Source organism: Terrapene carolina, unplaced genomic scaffold (genome assembly GCF_002925995.2).
Source record: "Terrapene carolina triunguis isolate 2854851 unplaced genomic scaffold, T_m_triunguis-2.0 Scaffold141, whole genome shotgun sequence".
Lineage (NCBI taxonomy): Eukaryota > Metazoa > Chordata > Testudines > Emydidae > Terrapene > Terrapene triunguis.
The window spans coordinates 4,422,798-4,448,257 of record NW_020664492.1 but is presented as its reverse complement, the minus strand read 5'-3'; the positions used below and the strand labels follow the sequence as shown (position 1 = coordinate 4,448,257).

Genomic DNA, 25,460 nt, shown 5'->3' with positions numbered 1-25,460 from the left:
AAGATTTAGTCACAGGTATTTTTAATAAAAGTCATGGACAGGTCACGGGCAGTGAACAAAAATTCACAACCCCTGACCTATCCATGACTTCTACTATAAATACTCCTGACTAAATCTTAGGTGCTCTCGGGGGCTCTGGGGATACTGCTGCTGCTCTGGAGAGGGGGCTCTGGGTCGCCGCTGGTGCTTGGGGAGGAGGGTGGACCGAGGCACCTCTATTGTAGCCTGGGGGAGGAGGCACCGCTACTGCAGCTCAGGGGAGGGAGGCAGCCTGGGACCACCACTACTGCAGCTAGGGGGGAAGGAGCGGCCCGGGGTGACCCCAGCAGCAGCCAGTGCATAGGGTTGCCCGGTGTCCGTTTTTTTACCAGCAAGCCTGGTTGAAAAGGGACCCTGGCAGTTCCGGGGTCAGCACCGCCGACTGGGACATTAAAAGTCCAGTCGGCGAGGCAATGGGGGAAAGGCAGGCTAGTCCCTATCTGTCCTGGCACCGCGCTGCGCCCCGGAAGTGTCCAGCAGATCTGGCTCCTAGGTGGGGGGGCCACGAGGCGCCGTGCACTGCCCCCTCCTCGAGCACCGGCTCTGCACTCCCATTGGCTGGGAACCATGACCAATGGGAGCTGGGGGGCAGTGCCTGCAGGCGAGAGCAGTGCGCGCAGCCTTCTGGCCCTCCCCGCCTAGGAGCTGGACCTGCTGCTGGCCACTTCCGGGGCACAGTGCGGAGCCAGTACAGGCAGGGAGCCTGCCTTAGCCCTGCTGCACCACTGACAGGGAGCCACTTGAGATAAGCCCGAGCCCCTGCCTCAGCCCTGAGCCCCCACCCAAACTCGGAGCCCCCTCCTCCACCCAAACCTCTCATCCCCGGCCCCACCCCAGAACCCTCACCTCAGCTGGAGCCCTCACCCCTCCCCTCCGCTTCAACCTGCAGCCCCCTCCTGCACTCCGAATCCCTTGGCCCCAACCTCATCCTGGAGCCCACTCCTAAACCCCAAACCGCTCATCCCTGGCCCCACCTTAGAGTCCATACCCCCTCCTAAACCCCAACCCCCTGTCTCAACCCGAAGCCCCCTCCCGTGCTCTGAGTCCCTCACCCCCACCCTGGAGCCCCCTCCTTCACCCCAACCCCCTGCCCCAGCCCAGTGAAAATGAGTGAGGGTGGGGGAGAGTGAGCCACCAAGGGAGGGGGAATGTAGTGAGTGGAGGCAGGGCCTCAGGGAAGGGGCAGGATGGGGCCTCGTGGAAGGGGCAGGGCAAGGGTGTTCGGTTTTGTGCGATTAAAAAATTGATAACCCTACCGGAGCGGCTGGCCCCAAGGCCACCTGAGCTCCTTGGGCAGCTCTGGGGTCAGCCGTACCCACCAGCTGCATAAGTCACAGAGGTCACGGAAAGTCACAGAATCCGAGACTTCCGTGACAGACTCACAACCTTACCCACGATCCCTGCGCCGCGGATAGAAACCTGCCTGAAATTAGACATGCTGTGGGGAGTAACAAAACAATACAGAGGGAGTGAGGCAGGAAAGCTGGGGCAATAACAATAAGGTAATGTGGTTACTCAGTAACATAATATTTTAAATAAAATTAATAAAATAAATAAGTGGATTAACTAATCAACTAGTTTCTTCAAGGTGTAGCAGGAGTTTTAAAGAGGTATTAGAAATTCCCATTTCACCATGTAGCTGGGGGAGAGGTGAGGCCGCATGAGCTGGGGAAGAAAGAACCTCTTGGGAGGAGCCAGCCAGAAATATAAGCAGACAAGCAGTTGCAGCAGGGACCTTCAAACACTGATTACATCATGAGAGCCTCACTGTCCTCCTTCCATCCCTCTCCCATAGCCCCTCTCCCTTCTTTCAGGTCTCTGTTTAGTTCCCCCCCAACAAAAGCCCACACGTATTTTTTTCTGAAAAAAGAAACAATAAAATCGTGGACCTAACATGACATTTGCAGACCATCATACTGTTTGCGCAGCCTGTGGGCTACATCCCCATTCCTCACCCTTTCTCCATCTTGTCTGCTTAGATTGTAAGCTCTTCCGGGCAGGAACTATCATTCTGTTTGTACAGTGCCTAGGACAATGGGGCTCTGACCTCAGCTGGGGCATCTTGGCACTACTGTGGAACAGATAAATTATAACCATGGAATGAAGTGAGGATAGTGACCTTGCCAACCAGTTTCAGAAGGGAGATCCATGCTAGGGGAGTCACATGGAAAAACATGGAGACCGTTGTTGGAAGAAGTGGACAAATAGGCTATTGAGGCTGATGTCATTGGTGGACTGGACTGGACAGAAAATGATGTGATGGGGGGGGGCAGTGTTATCATTAATCATGTTATTTACAGTAGTGCCTAAGGACCACCTAAGATCAGGGCCCCATTGTGTTAGGCCCTGTACAAAACACAGACAATCCCTGCTCTGACAAGCTTTCCATCTGAATAGACAAGACAGACGGGGGGGGGGGGGTGACACACAACAAATATAACACATAAGCAAAGAGATCAATGTGATGGCAGCAGATGTCATATTAGTTTCATGATTTTGTTTATTTGGTGGAGGGATAATTTAATTGGAAGTTTAAAAATGACGGAATATAATCAAGTTTAGAATGATGGAATATAACTTCTTGCACATTGAAATGTCTTGCTTTCAAGCATCAAGGTTTGGTCCCAGCTCAGTGAGGTGAGCATTAGCTTTATAGCAGAGGCAACCCATAACTGCTGATAGTGTGGGGGGCACAATTTAAAGGTTCTGGAGGGGCATGTGACGGCTCCACGTATTGCTTCTGCTACCAGCTGCAGTAGATGCCATGCACAGCAAGGCGATCATCAGGGAAATCACGAACAATGTATGTTTGACTCACAAAAAAGCAGCAATCTTCTTCTTGACTCCTGAAGTGTCTAAGCAAAGGGGTCAAGTGGCCCTGGCATAAGGGATCAGCAGCCTCAGCTTATTGCCAATAGAAAGTTGTTCATGACACGGATCCCAGAGGCCCTGGCTGATGAACAGGATCCCGGGGCTGGGTGCAAGCTGGGCGACAGAGCTACTTGGCTTTCTCACTCCTGCTTAGGCAGCCCATGACTTACCCTCTAACACAAGTCGCCTCTGCCTCCTCTCTGCCCCCCCCCCAGTAGCCCCTTTTGCTGTCCCCGCCCTGCCGCTCCTCCATAAACCCCTGGCGGGGCACGTCCTGCTCCCAGCACCGGGCGCAGAACCAACCCCTGGCGGGAGCACTCACCACACTTGCAGCCTTGCCGGCAGGCTCCTTCCTTCCCCGCTGCCTCTGGCTGGGCTGGCGCTCTGGGAAAGCCCAAGGCCCTCCCCCACACACAGGGCACTGCCCAGGAGGAGCCGAGCACTACATGTGCCAAAGCCACCTGGAGTCCCACGCAGCATTGGCATGAGGGAGCCTCTCTGCCCCTCAGATAAGCGCTGAAGTGGGGGGAAGCGATTTCCAGCCTGTTCCTGCCCTGAACTTGCAGGCTTTGCAGCAGCCCCCCGGGGAGAGGCTTAGAGCCCTCTTCACCATTCCGCTGCCCCACTTGGCCCAGACCCTGGCCCCAGGGAACACAGGGCTGTTCTTTCCCCTAGGCTTTCTGCCCAAGGCAGCAGCCATATGTGGCGCCACTCCTCCTGCCTTCCCCTGCTGAGCCACCTCTGACCAGGCACCATGGCAGCTGAAGCCGCTGCAGAGCCCAGCACCCAGGACTGGTTCAGGGAAGGTGGGGATGGATCTGCTGGTTCCCTCCCAGCCCAGCTCCCTGCTGCCAGGCGCCAGCAACAGCCCTGCCACGCCTGCTCCAACAGCTCTGCCTACCCCCAGTGTGCTGCCCAGCTCCATGGAGAGCCCCAACACTAAGCCGCTCATGCTGAGTCCCCTAGATTACAATGGCTCCACCCTGCAAGCACCCCAGTGCTGGTGGATGCCTGGTTAGTTCCTCTTTTCTTTGCCCTCATTATGCCGATGGGGCTGGTGCCAGATTAACAGGTTTTCAAACTGTGGGGTGCGCCGCCTAGGGGGGCATGTCCCACAGTTTGAAAATCTCTGATCTAGAAGCTGTTGTAAATGGAAGTCAGAAATCTGTGGGGGCACGTGACCTTGTGTGTCCTCCCCCCATGTGTCGCCTCTGCTTTATATCTCATACTAACATTAAAAATTGTACATGTAGGAGATTTTCGAAGATACTATCATTTGGGCCTTTGAAAATCTCCCCCTATTTAACATTGCATAGTCCAAGGTTCAAAAATAAAGTGGTAATTCAATCTTTTTTGCTTCAGCCAAAATTATCCTCAGTAGCTGCTGGCACTCTTGAGTTCCACACCTGTGTAGGTGAATCTGGATTCCAAGGGGAAAATATTTTGCCTTCTGCAGGTGAAAAAAAGCGGTATCAATCACATTCTGTCACTCCTTTCCCTATGGCAGAGTCTTTTCCTCTCTCAAGGATGCAACTGGGGTCTTGAAAATGATTATTAATAATTTATATTGCAATAGCTTCATATTGAGGGCTCACTGAACTAAGCTTTTACAGTCTAAAAGACAGATAGATGAAACAGAAAAGCAGGCAGTGAGGGAGGCTGGGAAGCAAGGTAACAAAAACAATAGGATGTTTTATCATAGAATAATGGGTGTACAATTTTTAGCTGTAGCGGTTAACACAACTTGCCACCTACCTTGCCATTATCATGAGCAGCAGTTTTCTGTATTCATTACCATGGAGGAGAGTTTTAAAAAGGAATCTAAGGTGGTGGCTTTAGAGTTGTTCATAGACACCCCAAACATTTGAACATGGGGTTCAGATTTGAAATTCATTTAGAAAAGATTTTTCCTCTTATACAGAGCTGCACGCACTGCATTTTCTCTGAAGAATCACAGACACACAAAATTACAAATTTAGCAAAAGTTACATAAAATGACTATGACATTTCCTCAACCTACTGCAAGAATTGAAGCAATGACTGCAAACTTTCATATATATATATATATATATATATATATATATATAATAAAAGGAAAAATGTCACCCAGTCCTATTTTCTTTATAAGTTAAAATCAAAATGTTGCAATTTTCTATCAGGGAGGGGTGGAGGCCAGGATCCCCTTCTCTTCCTTTTTATTTATTTATTTATTTATTTAGTAAAACAATTGGTAATTTCTAAACACTAAAGCCTGATCTACACGACCAAGTTAGGTTGATGTAAGTTGCCTTGCAACAACCTATGTGCGCGTGTGTCTAGTGTCTACACCAGAGCTTGGCAACCTTTCAGAAGTGGTGGGCCGAGTCTTCATTTATTCACTCTGATTTAAGGTTTCACGTGCCAGTAATACATGTTAACGTTTTTAGAAGGTCTCTTTCTAGAAGTCTATAATATATAACTAAACTATTGTTATATGTAAAGTAAATAAGGTTTTTAAAATGTTTAAGAAGCTTCATTTAAAATTAAATTAAAATGCAGAGCCCCCCGGGACTGGTGGCCAGGACCCGGGCAGTGTGAGTGCCACTGAAAATCAGCTTGCGTGCTGCCTTCAGCACACATGCCATAGGTTGCCTACCCCTGGTCTACACTAACACGTGCATCCTTCCAGCCCAGTGCAGTCACTCTCAGCCCCTGTAGAGATGCACAAATAGCAACACAAATGTACAACTCAGCAGCAGCCAGCGAGATGCTCTCAACATGCATCACACACATGTAAACCCAGTAACCCCCGAGTCACACACGGGACCCCCAGACACCACCTCAGAAAGCAACACGCTGCAGCTCCCAGGGTCCCCACAACAAAGGCCATTGCCCGCCCGGCCCGGCCCGGCACAGGCTCCGCAGACACCCGCGGTTCCTAGCCCAACCCCCCGCGCACCCTGCACGCACAGGCCCCGCGCGGCGCAGGCGCAGACCCCCCTCCGCCTCCCGGCCGCCGAGCTCGCTCCGCCCCGACCCGCCTGGCACCGCCCGCCCTGCCGGATCCCCGGCCTGGCCCGCCAGGTAAGCGCAGCCGCCAAGCGCCTCCCGGCCCGGCCGCCTGCCCCGCCGCCGGGCCTCGGAGCCCGGCCGGGCGGGGGTGACGGGGCCGCAGGGAGGCGCTGACGTGCTGCTACCGCGCCCCGGGCCTGCCCCAGCCGACCTGGCAGGGGGAGGGGGAGCGGGAGCCCCGGAGAGCGACACTGTCCCCCCTCGGTATCCGCTCGCAGTACAGGTACACTCCTCCAGTACCCCCCCCCATACCCCGCCCAGTACAGGTACACTCCTCCAGTAACCCCCCCAATGCCCCTCCCAGTACCCGTACACCCCTCCAGTAACCCCCAATGCCCCGCCCAGTACAGGTACACTCCTCCAGTAACCCCCAATGCCCCTCCCAGTACAGATACACCCCTCCAGTAACCCCCAATGCCCCTCCCAGTACCCGTACACCCCTCCAGTAACCCCCCCAATGCCCCTCCCAGTACAGGTACACTCCTCCAGTAACCCCCCATGCCCCTCCCAGTACAGGTACACCCCTCCAGTACCCCAATGCCCCTCCCAGTACAGATACACCCCTCCAGTACCCCCAATGCCCCTCCCAGTACAGGTACACTCCTCCAGTAACTTGACTGGCCACCAAACTTGACTGTCCAGAGGACAAAGAAAGTTGGCCCATGGGATACTTTTGGCAGACTCCCGGAGCATGCATCTACTAGGGCTGTGTCTATACTGCAAAGCAAGAGGGTTTGAATCTAGAGCCCCGGCTTGACTCGGGCTCAGACCCTCCATCCTGGTGGGGTCCTGGGAGCCTGGGTCTAAGTCCTCTGTTAGTGCGATTTGTGTGTAGACAGAAGGGAGGTTAGGCTTGAGCCTGCAGTGTGGACATACTCTATGAAATACTGCTCCATTCCATATGCCTGTAGCAAACTCTTACCTTACCGTCCTCTCCCCAGTCTGCTTGCTTCACAAACATCACCTTGGACAGAAAAAGCATTTTAACAGCTATCTTGGGATAGCCATAGTAAAATGCACTCTCCCCACACCCCTTGGTTTCTTGGTTGAGTGCATTCTCTATGTAAGCTCTTTAAATGCCTTTGGAGGAGTAGGGAGAAACATCAGGATATTGTCCTAACTCACTATATACAGTAACAAGATTGTGCACACCTTTAAACACTGTCAATAGCAAATCTTTATTTTCAACTTTTGTCAAAACAATATAGCTTGACAAGTGAAACCACTAATATAGATGCAGCTGTGCTCTAATATTACTGCATATTTGTCTGAACTTAGAGATGACAGAGCTTTCTAGTTTAGTTACTGAAATGACAATAGGACTTAACCCACATAACAGCAAAACTGCCAAGTATCCTCCTTTGATTGCTTATATGGGATTAAGTTTGGGTAGCTCATATTTTGAGGAAAATACACTATTATTGTTATTTTGAGTCAGTGATGTAAGAAATAGGTTGTATACTAAAGGACAATTTCAACCCTGGGATAAATGTGTGCTCCTCTCTATGGGCTTCCTACAGGTGTGGTAATGGTCAGGTTTTAACCGCACGTGCAAAGATTATGCATGGAAGTCTCATTCTTTTAAGTTCCAAGCTTCCTATAAACCTCAGGGACATGAACTTCTAAGGACTTTGCAGAGATCTGATGCACAGACCTCAACTACTCTTGAGTGTCTTGGTGGACCCGAGTCAGTGTAGTATAAGTGAAAGAAAATATTCTAATCAAGGAGGGTGCCAGCAGCACCAGGAGAGAGGTTCCACTGTCAGATTTTCCATCCAACTTCCTTCATTTGTGCATGTAACTTCAAATGCTGAGACTTTAAAAACAAAACCCACCCCTCCAGACAATGACAAACTATCTGGTCTTACAATGGTAAATCAGCTAGCTCACATAACTCTTTGGGGTTCTTTAAAGTAAGCTTAGACCCTACATTTTAAAATATTGGAAAAAACTCTTTATGATGACCCTTCAGAAGCTTGAAATGGTTTCCCTGCCAAACCCTTCTTTCTCTATTGTATGAACACTTTATTATTGTAGGGTCGCTGCTGACTGTGCACCTTGAGTCTTATTAAATCAAAAAATACATGACTTTGCAAACAAATGAAAGGATAGTTTAAAAAAGGATAGTTTAAAAATTAGGGCTGCCAACCCTGACTTAGGTCTTTTTAACTAATGAACAGAGGTTTGTTTTTTTCTTTTTTCCCCATTTTCTCAGAATGGCTGCCCTTTGCCTAAGGAAATTAATACAGCAAGCCACAAGGAATGAAACTAGTTGCATAAGTAAATACTTGGACATTCCTTTGGTGCAAACCATGCAAAAGACAACATTCTCTCAAGCACTGATGGTGATGGCTGGTGCTAAAAGGAGACTTATGTTTCTACCTACAAAATCATTTTGTACAACTGAAGAAGCTGAAAAGAAACCAGAAGGAAAGAAAAGAAAAACAAATGCCCAAAAAACATTTGGAAGCATTGGGAGGAAAATTCCTCAGCCGATCCTTCATGTAATTAGCGAAAATGGGAACAGCTTAGGAAATATGCACAGAGGAGCTGTGATTCAACTCATGAATGAGCGTGATCTGAAGCTTGTTCCACTGCGTGAAAATGAAGAGCCTCCAGTGTACAGACTAATGACTGGGAAGCAGATTCACGAAGAGCAGCTCAAACGTAGAGAGAAGCAAAAAGCAAGTTCAAAAGCTGGTAGGTGCCTTGCTAATATAATATTAAACACTTCGAAAACTGCTGTATTAGAAGTAGTGGCAGTAGATCAAATCCTGTTTGTTACATCAATGTAAATCTGGAGTACTGTCATCACAGTCAATGTTATTTTGGATTTGCATGCTGAAAAAGCAAAAATTGGTTTAGTCTAGTTAATGTAGAAAACCATTCTGTTATGCTCTCATAATTAATATTTTGGCTTCTGGTATTGTTTAAGTACTTATATAAATGAATGACCTAGATTCTGGTACCATGGCATTCATATTGAATTTTTGTTCTTTTAAATGATCATTAATTTTTATGAATGCAAACTTCTTTATAAATGACAGTTTTCACAACTGAATATGCCATATCTATAAGAAGCATACTTTTGTCACTGACAGTCACAAAACATTGCTCAACATATAGGAGAGAAAATCTGGAAGCCTTGACAGCAATGTATTTACAGTGTTCCAAATGGACCCTTCCACTTTTTTATATAAAATAACCAAAATTATTCACTTTTTCCTCATAAATCATTCTGTACCCGTAGTTTAAATTATTGGGTTGATAACTTGGCAAGATGGAGCACTTAGAGAAGGTGTTTGTATATAGTGATGTCTGACTGTCTTGGGTTATCCTCATGCAAACTAAGAAATTGTTCACATTTTTTGATGTTTTCTGCTATTTACTACTGATTTGAGACAGGTGAGCTACCGCAGTAGCACCACTGTAACAGTTTTGGTTAGCTCTTGTTAAATACCTACAAAAAGAAGTTTGTAATAATGGATATTTAAGAGCATATGCAGAGGGTGAGAGGAGAGTGAGTTGTGTTTATGCTATTACAGGGACTTATTTCTAACAGAATTCAAGGCTGTGTGATCTTTTGAAACAGAATGGAGATGGAGTGGAGGGGGTTGACTAATTTTAAAAAAATTTCCCACTTAACTATACAATGGGAAAACACTTAGCCTTCTTATATTTAAAAAAGCGTAATTTGGGATTCATACATTTCATGGCCAGGTACACCTTGGAACAGCCTTATTTGTTAAGTACCTGAGTTGTACTCAGCCTCATCTGAGACAGACCTTGACCAAACCTGGTTGGTCTGAAGAACATGGATTGAGTGACTAGAAATGGTAACTTTAAGATTGTTATCCTTTCCACCACCACCCCACATCTCTAGTTTAATATTGGTTAATGGTTATGAGCCTTATGGAAAAGAGAGCTCTTTAAGAGGGATGTTGAAGGAGGAAGGGCCTGCCATCATGGTAATGGGAACATGTTCCAAGCAGCATAGGAGGGGGCAGCCTGGTAATGAGCAAGATATGAGGGGAGGGATAGCTCAGTGGTTTGAGCATTGGCCTGCTAAACCCAGGGTTGAGAGTTCAATCCTTGAGGGGGCCACCTAGGGATCTGGGGCAAAATCAGTACTTGGTCCTGCTAGCGAAGGCAGGGGGCTGGACTCGATGACCTTTCAAGGTCCCTTCCACTTCTATGAGATAGGTATATCTCCATATATTTAAATATGAGGACATAAGGTATTGTGAGCGTGCAAAAATAATGATAAACAGGTAAGATAGGGAACTCTTAATGGAGTAGGGAAGATGGGTTCGTTAGAATGAAGACACTTGTCTGACCTGTACTTTTCTCCTCCCTCCCCCCCAAAAAACAAAAACAACCTCCCAGTAGCCTCAGTGCATTAGAACACAGAATAGGGGTGTACACAACACTACTAAACTTAGTTTAAAGCCTATATATTATTGGTTATATTTTAACAGGGCCTGTTCAGCTGAAGGAGTTAACTTTTTCTGTAGCTATTGCAAAACATGACTTAGAGACCAAAATTAGACAGATTCAGCAGTGGATTGATAAGAAGCATCATGTCAGAATTTCTGTACAGCAAAGAAATGTTGCAGATGGACCAGAAAAGATGGTAAGCTATATTAAGGTTTTTTAAAGGGTTGATCAGCCAAATGTATTAAATAAGGCTACCAGTGCCAAGTGTTTCCAGGTATAATACTGCTTTCTTCCTTTGATAGTATACTCTTACCAGTATGTGATGGTTGTGACATTAGTACAGAGGGCAAAAACCTGCTTCCTTTTAAGTGAAGTTATTTCCATTTATCAGACACCACCCTTCAGGACTAATTGTCTCTTCACAGAGATAATTTGAATAATGCATTTACACAAGTAAATCTCACACATTGCCTAGAAATGTTTTAACACTGCATTATTCTACTGCGTAGTTAGTTAGAGTAAGACAGTCTGGAAGTTGAAGCTAAACAAATTCAGACTGGAAATTAGGTTTAGCTGTTTAACAGTGAGAGTAGTTAACCATTGGAATAATTTAGCAAGGGTTGTGGTGGATTCTTCCTAACTGGCAATTTGTTAATGTAAGAGGTTTGTTTTTTAAGAGATGGTATAGTTCAAAAGGAATTACTCTGTGGAAGTTTTATGTCCTTTGTTCTACAGAAGGTTACACTAGATGATCACAATGATCCCTTCTGGCTTGGAATCTATGACTCCCTTCCTCCAATATGCATGAAAGCTAGCTTATGGTACTTGGCCACCTTGCTGACAAATGCAAAGCATCCAGCTTCTGCCTCCCCGCTCCTACTGGAGTACCTTCTTTAGCAATTCCGTTTACTGGAGGGTCAATGGGTGGCTTCTAGGGCATGCTTCCTTTTGTTTCAGTACACATTACTTTGCAGTGACTTACATCTGATCATGGTGGGTCTATTTGCTAATTTAGGAGAACAGGACTTAGTATCTCACTGTGATGCAATTCTTTGTGTGTGTAAATGTTAATGATTTACTTTAAAAGTGGAACAAAATTTTATTGATACAGATTTAATGAAATGCTTTTTGCAAGTAAGATTGAGAAGAATAGGGCTCCCCCTACTTGTGCAGGTATCTTCTATGACACCCTTCAGTCATTATGAATTAGCTTAAGACTGAATTTCAGAGTAGAGAATTTCACTGTCCCTACCTGACAGGTTCTCTACTTCTGACATTTTGTAACTTTTTTAGAAATGTTTCCTTCACTCAGTCACTAGTTGAGCCTACCACTGCAACTGCATGGCTAAACTTAGGCTAACCTTTTCTATTAAAAGATTTCATGGTCACACTATGCTTATAATTTCACTTGATTCTTAAGTGGAAAGATAATATAGCTGTAAAGGAGAATGTGCTTACTGGAACTTCACCACTGAAACAGCCTTCTAAAAGGCTGTGGTACTTTAAAAGCCTCACTTACTGTGGTGAAGAGTAGAGTAAGACATAAGTGATTATCTCTGTGCTGCACTCATAGTCCAAATCAGAGCTAATGTTGTATCAGATTAACTGTAAGAAACTGCCATAGAGGTAGACCAGACTTAACATTTTAATCTCTCTTCACTTACTCTGAGGAATTATTAGAAGTAGCCTGCTTAATTCCCATTGTTAATATAACTAAATTTTTATTTTTCTTGTTTTCAGCTGGCTCTCTTTGATCAGATTGTCAAGACTATGCCTGAGAAAGCTACTTACTTATCCCAGCCAAGAGTCATTAAAGAAGGAAAGAGCACCTGTGTTTTGAGACACATGTCAGACAAAGAAGCTAATGAGTACAGGAAAATGGAAAAAGAAAAACAAACAGACCTTCTGAACAAGGAGAGTGGAAATGAAACTACTGAGTCGAGTGAACTGCAGTGATTTTAACCGAACACTTGAAGTGACTATAAAACAAAATATTCAGTTTTCTACATAAGCCATTATAAACTGACCCATGTGATAATAAAGCAATTGTCAATTCTGGCTGAAGTTGTCTCCAGAAGTCTCTAGTGCAGAGTCAGTGTTTCAACAGTTGGTAACTCATTTTCTGCAGGTTTATTCAGAGCCTTATTTTCTGTTGCCACTTCAACCTTTCGTCGCGGTGCTTTAAGAGGAATATATCCACTCAGACGAGAGGCCAGACTTCGTTTAGGACGAGTTTGTTTTGCCTTATAAAAGATTCACAGTACAGTATTAGCAGCCTTCCTACTTTATAGATTAAAAAAATCCTGATCATCTGAACCAGGGGTCAGCAACTTTTCAGAAGTGGTGTGCCGAGTCTTCATTGTTTCGCGTGCCAGTAATACATTAACGTTTTTAGAAGTCTTTCTATAAGTCTATAATATATAACTAAACTATTGCTGTATGTAAAGTAAATAAGGTTTTTAAAATGTTTACGACGCTTCATTTAAAATTAAATTAAAATGGTAGCGAGTGTGCCACTGAAAATCAGCTCGCGTGCTGCCTTTGGCACACGTACCATAGGTTGTCTACCCCTGAACACAAAATTATTCTTTGCCCTCCTTTACAGTATTTAAATTCAGAAATACTCAGTGCCTACATAAAATAAAGTAGTAGCTAGACTAGCTTCCAATTTTAAAGACACTTTACATAATTGTATGTGTTAAATTAATTCACTCTTTGCTCCTTGAAGAGAAAGGAAATAGCTCAGAGGTGTTTGCAGAAGTACTTGACTTACTTTTAAGTTCAGCTTTCCCTTGTCAGGATCATGTACAACAGCATGCCTTGCAAGACTTTGCTGCAATTGAGAAGAAAGTTATGTTGACATGACCCAAGAGAAGATACTCTGGATTTTAAGGCAGTCTACAATACCTACTTTCATTGCAAACACTTTCCCACAGCCAGCATAATCACAAAAAAATGGTTTTTTCTCCTCATGAAATGAAAGAATATGGCTCTGAAGATTGAACACAGTTGTGTAAGTTCTCCCACAGCCTTCTCTTGGGCATCGACATACTTCTCTTTCTTCAGCATGTGTTTTCTGATGTTGTCGAAGGTAATCTTTGCGTTTGAATGTTTTGGAACATACACCACAGATTACTGGCTCTAGGTGAAAAAGAAGAACAGAGCAACTTACTAAAAAAAAAATCCAAATGAAGGTTCTGACTTAAATAACTCAAGTCAGTCCTTTAGAATGAGAGACTCCAATTCATATTCACTAACCGAAGGAAATTCAGGGGCTGTTTCATGTTCTCATCCTAGACTATTCATATCTTGTACTAAGGAACTATTACACATGATCACATCAGTGGGCAAACGGGACAGACTTGAGTAGTATTTTTCAATTACAGATTAGCCAGAATGGTATAGAAGTATCTCATATTAAGCTGTATTAATTTGTAATTAATAAATTATATAGAGAGAGTAATTAAAGAAAGAATTTATAAAAATAATAAAATTTTAAAAAGAGCAGGTTGGTAAAACGTTTAGTGAGATTTCCCTTTAAGTTAGTATTTGGGTTCTTACCCAATACATTAGAGCACTGAACTTAAGTCACTGTATAAAACTGTAAAAACAAGTTTTACTGAGCTTACCTGCATGACTGTCCTTCAGATGTTTTAGATGTTCTGTCCATGTTTTCCCAACAAATGAACAGTTGTCTTTTTTGCACACATATCCTATTAAACATATTGCTTAGGTTTAGAAAATACACTAAAAATGTGTGAATTTGCCCGAGATCAGTCAACTAAATGTTAGATACACATATACACCTGCTCAATACAGGTCCAAGATAAGTGAAACTAAGTCATTCTTAACTTCCAATGCTTGAATGGTTAAGGAAACTTGTCATCTGAGTGTGAGGTGTTTTTGAGAAGGTGTGGAGCACTCCCATCTTCTTCCAGACCTCCTCTTACCTGTCCCTCCCACAAAAAAAAAAAAAAAAAAAAAAAGTTTCCACTTAACTGACTTTTTCAGAAAGGAAGAATTTTGAAACTTGGCATAGTGATATTTCTGAATCTTGAACAATTTGATTAAGTTTTATGATTGAAAAAAAGTGTCACTCTAAGTGGATGAAATGGTTTTTAGCGAAGGCTAATGAATCCCTTTCCCACTTGGGACATCACTATGCACTCACACAGCCTAACAGGCAAAGGCGGCTGCTGAGGTAATGTACCAGGAGATTAACATCTCCCCCACCCTCCAAAAACAAAAAAAGCTATTGTCTCTGTCAGAGCAGGAAGAGAGTTGGACACAATGCAAGTCTCATGATTTTGGAGATTTTCCCTAACTTGCTAAAGTCTGCAAATTCTTACTTTCATTTAGAAAAATGAAATTTGCTACCAAGGTATAGTTAGCAGCAAGACTCTGAAGTTGCCCCTCCTTTACTCAATTCAGTTTTCAAGGCAGAAAAATGGAGTGCAACACAGGAGTTGTACACTTACCAGAAGATGTAAAATTAAAGTTTCTATAACAATGCTAATGCAGCCACAGTGTTTTCATGCTGAGTGCATAAGCTATATAAAGAGATCTGTTTTGTTAATGTATACCTAAAATCCACAGCATGTGCAGCATGGCTCAGTGTGTAAGGCTGCTGGAGCATGTTCGTGTTAATTTGAGGGCTGCAAGGGTTCAGAGAATTAGCTAGGATACACAGATACGGCATCAATTACCTATATAGCGTACTTCCAAGTTCATAGCAGCCAAAAGCCACTGGCTATTTGTCTTATGTGAAAGGAGTAGTTCAGTCCAATTCTGAATTAAGATACCTCATTATGAAGTGGCATTGCAATTAGCTCCTTTGTTGGCACTCAGCAGAGGGCAAGGCCCACAGACTATCCTCAGTTCTTAGACTGCTTCCCACTAAGAACTGAGATGGGGCAGAACAGCACTTAGGCACTCGCACTGTAAAGCTGACTGGAACCAAATATTGGGCCTACAATACTTAAGCTATTGGAACTGTACCTAGATTTTGTGATAATTGTCCTCTTACACTGGTAGAATGTAAGCCACATACCAATCTTTGATTTGCCAAGACTCAAGTTTGCATCAGGTATGATTAAATTAGGTTTAAGTCATTTGACTTGGAGTTAAAACTGAGCACAATTCTATCTTATATTAGGTACTTATATGGCCCCCATCACTAATATCTCAGTGCCTCAGTAGCTAATGTATTCATTCTCAGCCTCCTTGTGAGGTAAGCAGGTACTATTATCACCATTTTACAGATGAGGAATGGAGTCAGAGGCTAGGGCCCAGATTTTTAAAGGTATTTAGGCACTTCTCTACTCAGCATTGCAAGGCACAAATGACAGGCCAACTAAGTCTCATTTTCAAAAGAGACAAGCCATATCTGCACTGCCCTCCAATTTGGGCTAAGGTGGTGTGAATAGCTGTGTGCACCAAAGTGCTGTAACTCCCCTGTATGGATGAGGTGGGCATGAATTTAAAGTTCCTAAATTTGCATACGAGATTAAGTTTTACTGAAAGTTAATGGAACTCAGTGTATGTACCTAAATCACTTTTGAAAATGAGGCAAAGTGCTATGTCATTTATGCCTTGCAATGCTGAGCAGAGCAGAATGTTAGAGGTATTCAGGTGCCTAGTGCAATTTTCAGAAGTTGGGAGTTAGGCACCTGGTTACTTTTCAAAAATCCCACATCTGCATTTTTAGGCCCCACAATAACTTTAAAAATTGGGACTTAAGTGACTTGCCCAGGGTTACACAGGAAGCACGTGGCAGAACAGGGAACAGTATCTAGGTCTCCCAAGACCTAGGCTACTGCCTTAACCACTGGGCCATCATATCAAAATAATCTCAGAGGGAAGGAAAGTGTGATCTGAGAAGGACCTACCTGAACAGTATGACTAAACACACTTGGAGCTATTCTGCCAAGCCTGTGAATGTTCTCACTTACATTAAAAGTGAAGTTACACACTGAATACTGCAACACCCTATAATTACACCTCAGCCAGCTATCCAATTAGTCTGTGCTGTTTTGTGTCAATTTAGACTATTTGGTTCGTGAAGTGAGGGCCATGTCTAGATCTGGTTGTAGATCTCCAAGCCCCCAGGCTACACTGAAAAACAAGCTATTTTGTGGTGCTTCAGTCACACTGAAGTAAGAGGGAGAACTAGATTACCTTCATGTATCTTCTCATGCCGTTTTAGTCTACTCGGAGTAGGAAAATGTTTTCCACATGCTTCATGACTACATCTAGGTGTTAAACACATTAAAAACAATCAAACGAGGCAAAGCAAAGACACTAATGAGCCAAAAGCAATTAGAAGGGTGCAATCAAATATATTTTTTCAAAAAAAGATTCTCTATGTTCTTTACAATAAAATAGAACACTACACAGTGCAGCTCTGATCAGCCTGATCCACTCAACAGCTGCAACTTTATGTTGTAATTTTGAAACATTTTCTATGTATATAGCAAGTATCATCCAAGACTTTAAAAGCTTAGTTAAACCTCGTATCATCCCTGTAAGGTAGTTTCTCCTTCTGGAAAATGGGGATAGGTTAAATGATACATCCAAGGCAATGCAATAAATCAATACCAGAGCTGGGGGTGGGGTGGGGTAAAACCAACAGGCATCTGTCTCCTGTTCTTGTAATCTAGCCAGTGGACTATGCTGCCTCCTTCAGTTATGCTATATATAGTTAGAAGTAACAATGAAACTCATAAGAAAATTCCACCTATAAGAAATAGACCTAATTTTGCTTCCATCAATTAATATGGGTTTGCTTTGCTCATGGAGACGTACAACTCCACAAAGGTAGTACTTTTCAGTCAAACCAATTGTGTCCTTACACCTAACTCACTTTTGCTCACCACTCACCTGTGTGTTAATTAAGCAGCTACTCCCTGATGGGGAAGCAGGCAGGGGAGCCAACCTGGTAAAAGAAAATGCTATTCTACATATGGATTACACTTTATATGTAAAATTTAAACTATACAGTTGGATGATGCTGTAACAAATCCAAAGCATTGAATGTACAAACTATTTCCAGTTATGGAGCACAGGACTGCTGCTCAGAATAGACTGGCAAAGTGAAGGGATAGTTCAACACATGCATTTGTATGTATGTCTGTAGAGAAGTAAGCTGTTAAGCCTGAAGTTAACCTAACAGCATCCCTTAAAAATAAAAAGGAAAGCATGTTTACATATAAAAGGTCCATAATCAAAGTAGATTTGTATCATCCACCCACACTGAAGATCTCGTATCTTATTTCATTTAAATATTGTATACGGGATCATCTACAGTTTATTAAAATTATTCACCTACTTGAAAAAAGGTTCACTGGTGTGTTGACAATGATGAACTTTTAGCTGCTGATGTTTTCTAAAAGACTTGCTACAACCTTCAAAGTCACACTGTTTGGAAAATTAAGTTGGTTATGGTTAGAGAGAGGCCAATATGATCCACAGGTTTTTGCTAATATTACAAATTCAGTACCAAATATGCAACTGTTTTATAACAACATTTAAACATGCACTCACGTTTCTAGGGTCTGAAATATTTGGTTAACTAAATTAAGTGGAGGCTGTTTAATGCTAAGCATATATTAGCAAAGAGTTACTTACTACATACTGCTTTTGCTGATTTTCATGCTTGCGTTCAACATGCTTCTTCAAATTTGACTTTGTTGTAAATTTTTGATTACAGCCATCAGCTGTGCACCTGAAAATAAATTATATTTTCTTAATACTGTATTCAGATAATCAGGAGAGTGAAGGGAAAGAGCTAGAACAACAAGTCAATATTTTTTAATGAACCTACCAGTGTCTTGAAAATATTGCACAAACATTAATCAAACCTCACAACCATCCTACAGAGTATTATCTATATTTTAAAGATAAAATGGCAGGATAAGTGACTAATTTAAGGCTACAGTGGAAATCCCTGTCCGAGCACAGATTTTAAAATTTAGGGGTTCCTGGCTCCCAGACCATCACATACCCACACCAATTCTTGGAAGTTTGTATTTCGCGTTAGAAAAGTTGGAGTGCTTTATAGTATTATGGTATTAAAAATTCCTGAAATCTTTTAATAAAGAGTCTTATAATTGTACAGTTTCTTTCATCCTGAAAGCTCCAAGAGAGTTCAACCCACGTAGAAGTCACTTCACCCAATGAAATGGGTCAATATGAGGTAGTTTAAACAGCCAAGAGTAACACTACAAATTTACACAAGCACCAGTGTTCTCTGTTTTATGTCTCGTTTGAAAGAGGGGCCCTTCAGCAGCAGTGCTCCCTAGCTATGTTGGGACATTGGCTCACTTCTTAATTGAAAGACAAAATACTAGCAGCTGAATCACCAACATCCTACAGAACCGGTTTCTCTTAGTATTCCAAGTTCTGTCCATGCCCAATCCTGTTTAGCACAAAACAGGCTGACCAAGTTAATATGGTTTTGCATTTTTCAATTTGGTTCATTTGCAAAAAATGTAAGAATTACTTGATAAGTTTATTTGCACAGTTGCTTCAGTGACCTCATTAAGAGTAAGAAATATATAGCTACATCCCCCCGTTTGTATTAGTAATAGAACTAGTTGGGAATTTTTTGACAAAATGATTGTGTTGTCAGAAAACGTCATTTTCTCTAAACCAAAACTTTCATGGGAATTTACCAGATTTAATTAAAAACTTTCCTTGGAAAGTGGGAGACCAAGGGTCAAGTCCCTGCTCTGAATCAGGCAAAGGTGTCTCATTCGGGGGCGTGGGGACGGGACAAAAAAAAACACCAAAACTTTAAAACATCTTGGTTTCATCTGCTTATGGAACAGGAAAATTTATTAAATCTCAAAAATACTCCTGGGACGGGAAAACAATTTCCCACCCAGCTCTAGTTAGTCAGGCACGTAAAATTTTGTACATGGCAATATGCATTTTTAATATATTACAAAAATAAAGGAGTGATTTCTGAAGATTTTAGTAGTACAGGAAAGTTTAAATGACAGTGTCATTTAAACATTGTATTCAGTTCTGGTCACATCTCATGAAGAGACTTCCACTGGAAGAGTTTGAAAAGGTTAATGCTAGTTATTTGAGAAATGTGTGTCTCTTTCCTTCCCCCTCCCCCACCCTCATCCCCCTAAGACAGTGAATGGAACATCAAAGGTAGTAAATCAGGTAGTCCTGTTTACTTTCTCTCAACCTAAAAGCAAGGGACATCCAATGAAACTGAAAGAAAAATTTAAAACTGATCAAAGCAAACAGAGACCAAGAGCTTAGTAGGATTCCAGTAAACGATTTGGTATTTGTACTGAGAACATGCAAAGTTACCTCAGATTAGATAAACTAGAACCCTCAGGCATCATTGCACAAGCCAACCACTAACTGCTTGGTGCTAGAAGGACAGGGTATTCCATAAACATCTACTATGGATTCCTCCCACCCCACCATCCTCTGAAGCATCTGGTATGGGCCATTGCCAGATACAGGATACCAGGCTAGATGCCTCACTAGTCTGAAGCATCATGCCAGCTCGTGTTGGTTTCTATGACACTGAAATCATACTAGTGTTATACTTTGTTTGGCTTTCCTGAATGTAAGTTTTCTATTTCGGTGTGTTTCTATAGGACAGCAGCTAATCATCTTATTTAGTGCCTGAAGGAAACGAGTACAATACTTACTCAAATGGTTTTTCTCCACTGTGCGTAAGAAAGTGACGGGTAAGATGGAAGTCTCTGGTGAAACCTTTACCACAACCATTATAATTGCAAACAAATGGTCTCTGACAGAAAGAAAGAGAGAGACTACTTAAAAATCATAAAAGTAAGTTATTTTAGGAGACTGATTTTCAGGAGAAGCTGCCCTTACATTAATGAAACCAAGTAATTTTTTTCCCCTTCATATAAACAGTGCATTTAAGAACCATGAGGAAAAAAATCAGAGCGTACAGGGCACAGGTTTAGTCGGTATTAAACCATTAACAGTTACAGAAAATGTTTAAAATATTCATTAATGTGCATAAGTTTTCTCTTTAGAAAATTAAAGCACTTTAATATCCTCAGGTTGCACACACAGACTGTTATGGGAACCCATTTAAAATATTTTACTAGATAAAAAGAAGTCTCAAACTTTAATCTGGATTTTTTTTTTAATTTAAGAAAATGCCAAAAATCTGTACCCATAAGACTTTGAGTTTATTTCTAGAGTTCAGACAAGTTTCTTATAAGATGATTAATGTTTCAGAATTAGCACAGGGTGATCTTACAATAGTTTAACTGAAAGACAGAGAAAAATACTAATGCAGTTTTTGTTTACATTGTGTATTTGACAGCATTTTGAGTATAGTCAATTTTACTAAAGTTAGTTTCCTCTTTTTGTGTGTTTTTTCCATACAGCCACATGGGAAAGCACACACACTTTAAAAATAAATAAAATAGGAAATTTGATGGTTAAGCCACAAAATTTGGTAGGAGGACAGACACCTGAAGGACCTGGATCTACTTTTAACTAACTAGATTTCAAATAGATAGTGTCCTTTTAAATTGTTGGAGGCTATTAACGTGGTACAATGCTTTCTATTTCTATCAATTCTTTCACCCAAGAAGCTTGAGGAGTTATCAGAGGTTTGTAAAGTGCTGTGGAGATATGTTGCCAATCCTGCAATTGACTATGCAATCCCAGGGAGCCCCAAATGATTTCACTAGGGGAAAAGGACAGGGGAGGGAGTCTGTTCAAAGTCAGTTGAAGGATCACCACCTCACAGATAAGAAGACTAAAGCACAGAGAGGTTAAAGTGCAATGTGAGTGGGAGCTTTTTTTAAGTGACAATTTTTTAAAATCAATTTTCTAAGAGAACATCCTTTGTTATACCAGGATTTTTTTAAAATTCTTGTAATTTAAAGGGCAATTTAGTGTTTTTTTGTGTTTTTCTGTTATGTTTAGAAAGGGCTTCTTAACCAATCTGAGCATACCATCACCAAACATGCTCAGTCACCCCTTCCCCACTAATTCACACTCTCGTCTGTGACTTGGTTACTTCCAGTTTAAATTCTGCTGTTACTATGAATGGTAAACATCCTCTTGCAGAACCTAGGAAAGGGTGTGCACCCCCTCAATAAAAGTGAAATCACCTAGACAGTGTTGCCAAACCTTCAAAATAAAATGATGAGAAAAACAAGGATTTTTTTTATTATCTCGCTCACTCACAGTAATCACAGCGGTTGCTTGTGACAACGGCAGACACCAGATTTTTCAGGTGAAAAATGTGATTTCCAAATTGATACTGCCCAGCAAAGTTATAAATGGTACCCAGGAGTCCCAATGCCCATTTACACAGCAGGGCTCAGTAAGTGCTGCATGCCTAGTGCATCACTTCCTCTGAACTGTTTCCTGTTGAAATAAGTCACCGCCTTGAAGAAAAGGCTCTGCTCCTTGCCCTAAAGTTTCTTGATATCCCTCAACTCCTGCCTTATGTTATTGCAAAATGCCCAGTTAGACACTGCTGCCCCTCCCCAGGGCTATGTTACGGGGGGGGGGGTGCGGGGCAGGGTGGGAGGGTCCCATAAAGCACACAATAGGGCAGCTTGCACATCTGAGGCACAGGCTCCTGGCACACACCAGTCCTGGGGGCTCTATGGGATTATGTGAGCAGTCCTGGCAACCTGTCTTCAAAGCACTTCAGGCATCTTGTGACAGTTCCTCAGGCGGGCAGAGGCATTAGGCACAGAGCACATGTTTGCTAGCCCCATGCCAGCTGCACCAGGCAGACTGCCTGCTTCTTGCCCACAGGCAGCCCTCAGGGCCTCATGTGCGTGGCCCCAGGTGGCAGCAAACCAGGCCTGGTTCATCTGGCAGGTCACCCTACCAGGGCAGTGCAGCAGTCAGAGACTCCCACAGCTCTGGATCTTGGGGTGAGAGACACGGAGTAGAGCCCACCCCGTCCCCACCCCAGGCGAGCAGGGCTCCAGAGGTGGGCAGCTCGCCCCAGCCCCGCCCCCTCCCGTGCCAGCCCTAGCCCCGCCCACTTACCGGCCCCACCCCGCCTCAGACTTCCCCCTCCTGCTGGCCCCGCCCTCTCACCTCCCCCGTGTGCCGGCAGAGATGCGCGTTCAGCCTCCAGGCCTTGCTGAACGTGGCCTCGCAGTCGGGGAAGGAGCAGATGAAGCGCTTGGCGCAGTCCGCGGGGGGTCTCGACTCCCCCACGAGGCCCCGCACAGGCAACCGCCGGCTCTGTACACACTCGGCCGCCGCTCCTGCCGCAGCCTCCTGCTCATCCCCAGCCATGCTGACACCACGTGATGCGCTTCTATTCTTGGCGCCGCCCGGCGTCTTTTTTGTGTCCCCTCTCGGCTCCTATCCTCCGGCGCGCGCCCGCTTGACCTCTGTGCGCTGCCATCGGATTGGCCCCTGCTGTGCTGTGTGCGCGTGACAACGAGGCGCGTTGTCCCGCGGGCGTCACGTGCTCCCGAGCGAGCGTCAGGACGCTGCTAGGAGGCGGTGCTCCCTGGGATAAAAGAGTTTGCGCAGGCGCTATAGCCTACTATGCTTCTCTTCCTTGCGAGCGCGAGGGAGCGGTTAGAGCTAAAGGAGGGAGGCGGAGACTGAGACCTGCTTTAGGGGAGTGGGCTGGGACCCTACAGCTGCGGGTTCGATTCTAATCTCCGCTGTTCTGTGCCTGACTGGCCATAGCAGTTGGAGGAGGCAGGAATTGGCCATGGGCAGCCTGTGTAGAGGATTAGTTGTGGTTCCCTCTGTCAATAGCCTGGTACAGTTTCTGGGTGAAGGTGTGTTATCAGCAGTTGGATCAATAGTGCAAAAAGTTAAGGTGCAGCTGATGTTCAAGAAGGGGCCTGATTACCTGCTAGCTAATCCTTGGGCAATGGGTACCTCTCAAACCCCCTGCCTGGGGTGCAAAATACAGCATGGGGGGGGTATTTATTTATATAAACCGCCTCAAACACCAGTTACCACCACAAGTTAGGATAGCTGTATTGAGTAAGCAATGCCATGGGACACAAAGGTCTTTCACATAAGAAGATTTGAGGTACCATAGCTGAATGTTTAAGATTATTCTTGCACACTTTAGCTTCTCCATTGTTAGTGTGTACTCAATTTTAGATGCTATAAAACAGAACAAGTGTTGCAATTAAAATGTTTTATATTCTGAGCTCTAGTTAGTAAAAATCCACCAGCAAAGATTTCTTTCTTGGCTGGATGTTTATTATGCAGCTCTCAGAGAGCTCATGCTATATTGAATAACCCTGGTTGTCACCTTAGTTTCCTACTCATGCATATAAAAAATTCTGTCTGTCTTCCTATGCCTTGCTCAGTCTGTTACTTCATGTATTAGCCATCTTGGATTCTAATCTGATTTTGCAGTTAGCATTGTTTAATCTACTGACAAAGTCATTCAGTTCATTGTTAAACTTTAAATTTTAAGGCCATTCTACACATACAGAAATGGATATCTCTATATAGAGACTTTTAAAATCAGCTGGCCTTCCAGGAGTAATTTTTTTTGTTGGTGAAAAGACAGGTTGAGTGTATAAGTCATCTTCAAAAGCGGACACAGATTCTGAGTGTTTAAACTCATCCTGTTCTGGTAGCTTGGTTTTATTGGTAACTCAAAAATAATAGCACAGCATAAACCTCAGCCTAAACTTCCTTGCAGAGCTTGGCTGTTTCTCCAATTGATTTTCTCCAGTATTTGCACTGTCCTAGTTTCCAGAGAGCCCTTCTCACATCCCTTATATGCAGGGCAAACTGTACCTGACACTATCTCAATAGCAATCAGTCAACATATCCATGCATGGTTCTAACTTCTACTAACAAGGTGAGGCAAAAGAAAACCCTGCTAGAGGAGGGATGATGGGAAATCATTAGTATAAATGTTCCTTTCTTGTCTTATCCCAATAATGCAATATTTCTAGAAGTGGTGTCTCACAAAGCTTTGGGGGAATTACTGAGCTGGTCTCTGAGAGGCTCTTTGTATTAGCCAGTGGTCCACAGAGGGAAAACACTGGAAAATCTGTGGAGTAATAGGTTGTTCTGATCTGAAAAATGTGTTCTGAATCAAAAGACTTCCAATAAGTCTGCCCCTGCTGTGGGGGACCAGGGTTTGGTTTCTACCCAGTCCCTCTCTCACTGGAGTTTTGAAGCACTTAGGCCCTAAGGGAAGGGCATTCCTCTGGTCATACCACAGTGATTGGTTTAGTTGATTAGGCATCACTGTTCACAGACTCCAAAGTGCATCCCATTCTGTTGTCTCTGGACTGAAGAATTGTGGCTGCCACATAGGGCCTCAAAGTGTGAAGGAAATGACAAAACTCAGCATTCCCTCAGGTCAGGCTTAGGTTCTTGTGTTTGATATTTGACTGGGACTTGGGAGACCTGAATTCGGTTCCTAGCTCTGCCACTGATTTCCTGCATGACTTCAGGTGAGTCATTAACCTCTCTATGCCTCTGTTCAGGGATGATAATAATACTTCCTCCTTTTTCTCACCCATGGTCTGCCTTGTCTGTTTAAATTATAAACTTTTGGGGGCATGATTTGTCTCCTGCGTGCGTGTACAGTAACTAGCACCACATGAGGCCCGGATCTTGGTTGGGACTTCAAGGTGTACAAATAATACATTTATATTATTATTTTATTTATTTATTTATTATTGTTTATTATAGAAGTTCCCAGAAGATGGCAAAGAAACTTACTTTTTCTTTTTACTTGCCAAGAATAGTATTTGTTTAAGGCCTGGTCTACACTAACACCCCAATTCGATCTAAGGTACGCAACTTCAGCTACGTGAATAACGTAGCTGAAGTCGACATACCTTAGTTCGAATTTACCGCGGTTCAGACGCGGTCCACACACGGCAGGCAGGCTCCCCCGTCGACTCCGCGGTACTCCTCTCGCTGACGTGGAGTACCGCAGTCGACGGCGAGCACTTCCTGGTTCGAATTATCGCGTCCACACCAGACGCGATAAATCGAACCCGGAAGTTCGATTGCCAGCCGTCGAACTACCGCGGTAGTGTAGACAAGCCCTAATTAAAACCTTCTTTCTGTTCTGC

At 43.7% G+C, this 25,460-nt stretch overlaps 2 protein-coding genes across 3 annotated transcripts; one reads left to right on the top strand and one right to left on the bottom strand.

Annotated features, from left to right (window-relative positions):
- The first annotated feature begins 8,024 nt into the window (after positions 1–8,024).
- LOC113406830 (translation initiation factor IF-3, mitochondrial-like) lies at positions 8,025–12,354 on the top strand. Its single transcript, XM_026653602.1, has 3 exons — positions 8,025–8,661; positions 10,440–10,594; positions 12,139–12,354. Exons 1-3 carry the CDS (start codon positions 8,178–8,180, stop codon positions 12,352–12,354), a joined length of 855 nt encoding a protein of 284 aa, XP_026509387.1. The 5' UTR covers positions 8,025–8,177.
- Positions 8,771–22,683, bottom strand: LOC113406829 (transcription factor IIIA-like). 2 transcript variants are annotated; one of them, XR_003369885.2, is made up of 10 exons: positions 22,474–22,683; positions 20,076–20,176; positions 18,025–18,121; positions 17,726–17,814; positions 16,576–16,649; positions 14,028–14,111; positions 13,310–13,539; positions 13,172–13,231; positions 12,426–12,641; positions 8,771–8,802 (listed from the first exon to the last, which is right to left on the bottom strand). XR_003369885.2 is itself a non-coding variant. In XM_026653600.2 (9 exons), the coding sequence occupies exons 1-9, from the start codon at positions 22,675–22,677 to the stop codon at positions 12,480–12,482; spliced, it is 1,101 nt and encodes a 366-aa protein (XP_026509385.1). In that variant the 5' UTR covers positions 22,678–22,683; the 3' UTR covers positions 12,374–12,479. The 2 variants fall into 2 exon arrangements, 1 of the variants encoding a protein (XP_026509385.1); XM_026653600.2 differs by lacking the exon at positions 8,771–8,802 and having other exon boundaries at positions 12,374–12,641.
- Positions 22,684–25,460: the final 2,777 nt, after the last annotated feature.

Bases quoted from the DNA above. Each gene is read 5' to 3' on its own strand.
- LOC113406830 (XM_026653602.1), top strand. From the start codon at position 8,178: ATGGCTGCCCTTTGCCTAAGGAAATTAATACAGCAAGCCACAAGGAAT. The intron at 8,662-10,439 runs GTAGGTGCCTTG...ATATTTTAACAG, and splicing joins AAAAGCAAGTTCAAAAGCTG to GGCCTGTTCAGCTGAAGGAG. The intron at 10,595-12,138 runs GTAAGCTATATT...TCTTGTTTTCAG, and splicing joins CAGATGGACCAGAAAAGATG to CTGGCTCTCTTTGATCAGAT.
- LOC113406829 (XM_026653600.2), bottom strand. From the start codon at position 22,677: ATGGCTGGGGATGAGCAGGAGGCTGCGGCAGGAGCGGCGGCCGAGTGT. The intron at 17,815-18,024 runs GTAAGTAACTCT...TTTTCCAAACAG, and splicing joins ATCAGCAAAAGCAGTATGTA to TGTGACTTTGAAGGTTGTAG. The intron at 12,642-13,171 runs GTAAGTCAAGTA...ATCTTTTATAAG, and splicing joins AGGGAAAGCTGAACTTAAAA to GCAAAACAAACTCGTCCTAA.